This window comes from Octopus bimaculoides, chromosome 2, assembly GCF_001194135.2.
Source record: "Octopus bimaculoides isolate UCB-OBI-ISO-001 chromosome 2, ASM119413v2, whole genome shotgun sequence".
Lineage (NCBI taxonomy): Eukaryota > Metazoa > Mollusca > Cephalopoda > Octopoda > Octopodidae > Octopus > Octopus bimaculoides.
The window spans coordinates 86,103,194-86,111,496 of record NC_068982.1 but is presented as its reverse complement, the minus strand read 5'-3'; the positions used below and the strand labels follow the sequence as shown (position 1 = coordinate 86,111,496).

At 34.9% G+C, this 8,303-nt stretch overlaps 1 protein-coding gene across 1 annotated transcript in view; it reads left to right on the top strand.

Moving 5' to 3' along the window:
• Positions 1-8,303, top strand: part of LOC106874321 (uncharacterized) — a 466,970-nt gene that overhangs the window by 226,368 nt on the left and 232,299 nt on the right. The window contains exon 13 of the mRNA XM_052965857.1: positions 5,095-5,235. Within this exon, the coding sequence (XP_052821817.1) occupies positions 5,095-5,235 (141 nt within the window). The remainder of the gene's footprint in view (positions 1-5,094; positions 5,236-8,303) is intronic.

Below are 8,303 nucleotides of genomic sequence, written 5' to 3'. Positions count from 1 at the left end.
GTAAAGACATTCAAGTGAGATCGTTGCCAGTGCCGCTGGACTGGCTCCTGTGCAGGTGGCATGTAAAATACACCATTTTGAGCATGGCCGTTGCCAGTACTGCCTGACTGGCCTTCGTGCTGGTGGCACGTACAAGCACCCACTACACTCTCGGAGTGGTTGGCGTTAGGAAGGGCATCCAGCTGTAGAAACTCTGCCAAATCAGATTGGAGCCTGGTGTAGCCATCTGGTTTCACCAGTCCTCAGTCAAATCGTCCAACCCATGCTAGCATGGAAAGCGGATGTTAAACGATGATAATGATGATGATGATGAAGGCAATGAGCTGGCAGAATCATTAGCATGCTAGACAAAATGCTTAGCAGCATTTCATATGTCTTTATGTTTTGAGTTCAGATTCCATGGAGGTCAACTTTACCATTTATCAACCCTAAAATTTCAGGTCTTATACCTATTATAGAAAGGATTATTGTTATTATCATAAACATTGATGTTACATGAGTTTATACTGTTTTCATAAATTTAGTAACTGTATTTTCCCCAAGCAGTTGTGTGAATTTTCACAGAACTTTGCTGAATTGCTCATGAGAAATGACAGACTGGGAATGATGGACTTTAATGCCTACCTCATTGGTTCTCCTGCAACTCTCAGATTGAAGAAAAGCCAATTTCAGCAGCTGAAGTAATGAATACTTTGAGTGGCTGTGTGAGGGAAAAATCACCAGGACTGGATGATTTGTTTCTACTAGTATTTTTTAAATAACAGACCTTTTCATTATTGTCTACTGCAACTGGTAGCAAACTGAGAAACATTCCTAGTTGTATGAACTAAAGAATGGTAATAATGTTCAAGAAAGACTTTAAAAAGGGAGGTATGATAATTTTAGCACATAACTTTGCTAACTCAGAATTAAAGATTTTGACAAAGGTGCTTGCCAAGAAATTCAACACTTGTGGTCAGTATCATAATCAGTATTGCACAAGTGCATGCAATCCCAAGCAGATCTGTTCCCAACAAACTCTGTCTTATGTGGCACATTGTAGAATGTGTTGGGAAAATGTTTCACTTTGGGTGGGTTCTGATTAACACTTAAAGACCTTAAGTGCTTTGTCTATATTAATCTCACCACTCCGTTCTGTTAAAAACTAGAGATTTTGACGAAATGAAGTTAGTACAGTGTGAAAATCATAAAAATATAACTTTTGCATGAATTTGGAAGAGATCTGCTGATATTTTTGTATATATTGTTCTTCACTTTTACCTCTTGTCATGTCACTTTCACCTGCCAAGGTAGGTTGAATACAGATAAGTTTATAACATGTTAGTATTTTCACATGTAGTTATAAAATATTAATTCTTGAGCAGTAATATCCTGTCTCAGAGCTGAATTTGTGCTTCAGTTAGTCTCTAACTTGGGAGCTGCACATTTTGAATTCAGGTCCTTCCAAAATAATTTTATTTTCCATCTCTCTAGGGTAAATAAAGTGCCACTCAAGCACTGGGAGTTATTTAATTAGTTAACACAGTTATAGGGTGATCTAGCTGATGTGCAACAAAATATGTACTCTCTTGACTGGGGCAAGGTGTATGAAAACATATGTCTAGTGTATAAGACTAGGATAAGGCAAGGTTTGTGCACTGTGTGCCTGTCTCGAAGCTTGTGTCACAGTATGTAGGCATGAAAAATATAAGAGTCATGGCCAGAGATATTGGTACTGATGTGAAATGTTGAACTTCATGTTACCTTTACAGAACAGTACACAGGCAGGAGGTGGTGCTGTGCATAAGTGATCTATAACAACATGTTAGATGGAGTTTGTATGGGCTTCAAGGCACTGTTGATTCCCAGAACCTATTTAATCTGGTAGAGAAGAGTAGAAAGTTCAGTTGCTATATGTTTGAAAGTGAAAACCATTTGAGTTCTTATACAGGAAAGGAAAATTGAAAACCAGAAAAGGGTAGCAACAGAGACCTCGAGCAGTCACCAGATAGCAAGAGTAGAAACAGAAACACATAATCATCTCCATTTCTTTCTCACCATTACAAATCCTCCAGGCAATTCTTTCAGAGGATGAAGAGATATTTGATGAGTGCCCCATTTCATTAGCCTCTGATACTAATGGTGATTGATGTTTGTTATAGAAATAATCAGTAAAATTTCTAATTAGATAATAATTAATGTTAATGAAAGTAGAAATATGTTTAAAAATTATAATTTATATATTTGAAGTAAAATATTACTTTTTTAAAAAATTAATTATGGTTTCCATATGTATTTAACAATTAGTGCATATTCTCTGGAAGTCTCATGAAGACCAACTCATGAAGAATTACAGGTGTTTTGCATCTTCTTCTTCTCTTCTTAATCCTTTTTGTGGTCATTGGCATGTTTCTTGGCTGCTTCCCATGTCAGGCCGGTGGTCCTGAGCTTGTCCAAAATGCTCTGCTTCCATGTCTGCTTCGGACATCCTCGTTTCCTTTTCCCCTGCGGGTTCCAGTCAAGTGCTTGTTGTGTCACGTTTGAGGGTTCTTTCCGCAGCGTGTGTCCGATCCATCTCCCTTTCCTTTGTCTAATCTGAACATGTATGGGCTCCTGGTTGGCCCTTTCCTACAGGTCGGTGTTTGGCACTCTGTCCAACCATTTCAGATGGAGGATCTGCCGGAGACATTTGTTGATGAAGGTCTGGATCTTCTTGTAGGTGGCTCTCCATGTTTCAGAGCCATACAAAAGCATGGATTTTATGTTTGAACTAAATAAGTGGAGTTTAGTTTGAGTTGAAATAACAGTGGACTTCTATACCGACCGAAGAATAGCGAAGGCTTGCCAAGCCTTCTTGCTTCTTGCAGTGATGTCCTTGTCTGATCCACCTGATTTGCTGATCTGGCTTCCAAGATAGACAAACTCACTAACGTGTTTTGCATGAGAGGTTTTAATGTTTCACATTAGGTTGGGTACTCAAATATACATGGAGGCTTTGATTATGTAAAAGTAGGTCAAAAACTTAGAAATAAGAGATCAACTGGAAGTAAGATGATGAATATAAAACTGACCTTGTGGTAGAAATCTTAATCTAATATAAATCAATATTAATTAAATTTTGATTCAAAGAAATGAAAGAAATTATAGAAGTTCTTAATACACTAATGAAATTCTTTTATTATTTTACTTGTTTCAGTCATTTGACTGTGCACATGCTGGAGCACTACCTTGAAAGGTTTTAGTCAAACAAATTGACCCCCAAGACTTATTTTTTAAGCGTAGTACTTATTCTATTGGCCTCTTTTACTGAACCATTAAGTTAAATGGACATAAACACGCCAACACCAGTTGTCAAGTGGTGATAGGCAGACAAACACACACACACACACACACACACACATCATGTAACTGACCAGACTATCAGATGTTGTTACATATCATTGGTCACAATGCACTTTTGCATTGCTTTAGCCTTCGAGTGATGCCACCTTGCTGGCGAGGCAAGCAGGCCAACATTCCCCCACCAAAACCTGATGGGAAGGGAGACTAGAGCAATGTGAAATGGAGTGTTTTGCTGAAGAACACAACACCCTGCCTGGTCTGAGAATTGAACCCATGATCTACTGATCATAAGAGCAACAGCCTGTGGTTGGGAAGCAAGCTTTTTACCACACAGCAACATCTGTGCCTATGTAGAGAAATTTTGAAATGCCTTTGTTAAGCCTATTACTGGAGGATATTTTTATAGGAATTATGAGACTGAATAGTTAAGAAATAGTTTAAGAAAGATAAGAACCAACTTACTGCAAGTTACAAATAAGATCTGTAAATAGTGCTCTAGCTAATGCAGGCAATTATAAACAAAAGAAGACAAGTTTTTTAGATATAAAAACAAAATATCTATCAAAGGCTAAATCAAGTTTTCCAATAAAGAGAAATTATTTCACTGTTCTCCACTAATATCACTAATGTCTGTGGACTTTATTTCAAAATTAACTACTTTCACCACCTAATACCAACACAAAATCCATTTCCAGTCTCTAACTCACTTTTGCTATCCAAACTAATGTCTGTATTCTAATTTGTTTGATATTGTATCTACAGTAACAAAGACAGATGCTGTACTTACACAGAATTCACTTTTCCTATCACTTGTTTCATTCATCTAGATATCAATAAGAATGGTTTCAAACTTTAAACTCTTCATTTTTCATAAGCTCATTTGCTGTCTCTTACACTCTCTAAATTATTCTCTAAACTACCCAGATGTTTGTCTTTCTCTCATCTGTTATTGACAACTTCTGTCTCACTTCACTCCTCTCTAAATCTTCACCCTTAATACATACACATCTTGGTTCCCTCTATCCTCTTGCACTAACATAACTGAACAGTCTGCAACACTTATTCTTGATCCATGCACTAATTCTCCAAATACTCTTGACTTCTTTCTCTCTTCTAAACATAACCTTTATTCTAGAATTAGTTTCAATGCTCATCAAATCTAATCGTTCATTGCCTAATTGAACCAATCCTTTCCATATTCGCCTCCTGTACAACAACCTGTTTTGTATGAAGGCTCTGTTATTACAATCAGCTAAACTATCTCTAGACAGTTGCTCCAGTAGAAAGGTCAAAGTAATCATTGGAAAAATAATCAAGTTATTAGTTCAAGAAGGTAAATAATGGAAGAGAGAAATTTGAAAATCTCTATTACACTCCCCAACTTTGAACAAAGATACACCTTCTGCTCTATTCTTATATTGTTTCTTGACTAGTGAACTTACACATCATGAAATTTCTGGGAAAAAATTGGAGGCAGACAAGTAATGATAATAGAGTAAAATCTAACTTGAAAATTTATTCTGATCAGAAGATCAAGTACTCAGATATAGAAGTTGTTAAACATGTCATCTTGAAAGGTTATTAGCAAAATTTGACTCTATTTTTAACAAAGTATTGTATCAGTGTAGTACTAGGGTTAATAGTATCAACAACTGCCTCCCTTTAAAATTTTAAAATCATTGGCCCTGTGCTTAAGTTAGAAATAATTTATATTGTAAAAATTATTATTTATTTAACATTGCAATTAATCTTTATTTTATTTTTTATTTTCAGAATAAATTTCTTAGTTTATCATTAGCTTTCAAAACAGACAAACAAACACTTAGTCAGCGATTACAAATACAAAAGAATTCCAGGGATTTAGCTGAAGACAATGTAGAAAAAGAATTAAAAAGCTTAAGAGAAGCATCTGAGGTAAGTTAATCTACATGAATGTGTCTGTATCGTATTTAATCATCATCATAAACATCAATAGTTGCATAAAAAAATGGTAGCATTGTCATCCTCTTCTCCCTCTCCTCCTTCTCTTCATTGCTACCAATTCACTGTTAACAAATACCTTTGTTCACTTTCATTCAATGCTCTTTTCCTAGTTCCAAGTATCACTTGATGCTCCTGAATGAATTTTGCTATGAAATCTTATCAACTGTACACTAAAGCTACCAGCTATAGTTTAATTTTGCCCACATTTCTGTGTTTAACCCTTTAGTGTTCAGACCAACCAAAACTGGCTGAAATAATTCCCCTTTATTTGTTTGAACTGGTCAAATCCGGCTGTATCTGACTCCTCTATGAAATCACTACAAAAATAAACAAATCACGTTATTGAATTTTCATAGCTTTGAGATAATGCAAGATAAAGCCTTTCCTGCCTTTATTCAAGTAAAAATACTGCAAAATTTTTGAGACTTCTTGGTTTTTTCAATATTTGAATAGAAGTGTATATCTTAGTTTTTAACAATATGGTGTCAGCAAGTAACTCTTCCAACTTTGAAGGTTTTACTCTTGATGATGCACAAAATATAAATGAAAACAACAGTGATTTGCCTTTGGACAAATATAATATTGATATTTATGAATTTTTGTTGAATGAGGATTTTGATAATGAAAGTAATGAAAATGATATTGAAAACATTATGGCAACATGGTTGGAGATTACTAAATCAACCACAATTCCTGATTTCACAGAAAGGACTAGTTCACAACACAGTCTACCTCCCAATGCTCAACCATTGGACTATTTATTTTTATTTTTACTGAAAAGTTTTTGAAACTGTCGTGGAAGAAACAAATAGATATGCTCAACATACTTTCTACTTATGGAAGACCTGATCCACTATGGCAGCCAACTGATAGTGTGGAAATGCTAGCTTTTTTTATTGTAAACATTATGTTTGGTATCAAGCAGCTTTCTCGACTGTAAAACTACTAGAGTCTTGATATAAGGTATGGTGATCCATATATCTCCAGCATTATGTCTAACTATAGTTAATTCATATATTGTTTATGTAAAAAGCCACACGGTACCTCTGCCACCAAAGGACTATGACCATTTGAAATTTCGGGTTGACATCGCATCTCAGTTACATGAGGGTTTTTCTTCCAGAAAGCACAGAACTGGGAGAAAAGCAAAATTAACTGAGGTGGATGTCAACAGAGGAAATATTAACTTCCATAAAGTGGAAAAAATAAATGGAAGGAAAAAAATTTGCAGACTGTGTTTGCTGCAAAAAAGAAAAACTGCAGAAGGATATCAGGTCCAGATCTCATATATGTGTTTGTTTTGCAAAGTGCCCTTGTGTAATGGGTGCTTTGGACAGTTCATGATAGAAACATGGCATAACTATATTTTGATATTTGATAGTAATACGATTATATATTCCTTTCATTTTATTACAAATATATCTAAAAGTGAGAAATACATATTAATTTTCAGTATGTTACACACCTGTGTTCACCTTTGTCTCACCTGTTAATGAGCTTTTTTTTTATTAGATGCATTCTGTTATGTAAATGTATTCATTAAATTGTATAAGAGTACATAGCCAATGGTATATTTTCCTCATCTTGAAAAGTGGCAAAATTGTTGGTGGTTGACATCTGGGATAATTTTAGTAACAAATCAAACAGGTAAGATGCATTAAGAAATTCAATTTTAGCATTTATCTATAATGTTATTGCTTTTACACCTGTTAATTAAATTTGCCTGTCCATAAAAGTCAATTTTAATCAGAAAGATCAGCTAATATTACATAACTATAAACCACTGGTATACAAGCACCCTCTGACAAAATTTCAAATCTGTATATAAAAAATTAACAAAGTTACAAGTAAATATTGAGGACACCTCAAAATAATGTGAGCAAATTAGCATTACATTTGACGGGTTAATCTGAACACTAAAGGGTTTATATGGTAATAATGGAATGAAATTGAAGACATTATCTATTACACACAAAATGTTTTTTACTATTTGTAAGATAATTGACAAGTGTACTGGGAAATGAAATTGAAGACTCTGATATAGAAACATTTATATTACATTATTCATAAGACATTTAAAAAATATATATTTCAAATTATGATGTATATTTATTTTATTTGTTTTTTTGTAGTTACTCTCTTCTATATCATTGTTTTCCCCCATTCTATGATCTGGTTGCTTTCAAGTCTGAAGTAAATTCATTCCTTTCATCTTAATTTTTCCTTCTTTATAGCCCCTTCTCACCTTGGCACTTTCTAATGAAATAAGAGAAAAAAAAAAACATATTATTTTAGAACCCACAGTCCAACATGGTAGTTAATGTACTGTATTGAAGCATATTAAGATCTGTTAAGATATTACCAATGTAGTTGCAGTATAACAGAATAGTACTATTGTTAGATTAGTGTCTTAGATTTCATTCCATAGTGAAAAATTGTTTAAAGCATTTACTTATACATTATTTTTTCAATATATTTGCTATAACTTAAATAAGTCATAATTGAAAGGTAAAGAGAAATAAGAATTTTCTCTCAAATGGCTTTAACTCTTTCTAGAGTGTGTTTGTTCACATCTTAACAAGAGATAACTAATGTTTTACAATAAATAGTTTTCAAAGCTGTTCTACTTTAAGAATATTACCTGTGTTAACTTACACCACCTTGCACTTTTGGTACTACCTTTGTTCATCATCATCATCGCTTAACACCCACTTTCCATGCTAGCATGGGTTGGATGATTTGACTGAGGACTGGCAAGCCAGAAGGCTGCACCAGGCTCCAATCTGATCTGGCAGAGTTTCTACAGCTGGATGCCCTTCCTAACGCCAACCACTCCGAGAGTGTAGTGGGTGCTTTTACATGCCACCAGCAGGAGGGCCAGTCACACGGTACTGGCAACGGCCACGCTCAAAAAGGTGTTTTTTACGTGCCACCTGCACTGGCAACGACCTCGCTCGAATGATTTTCTAACATGCCACCAGCACAAGTGCTAGAAGGCG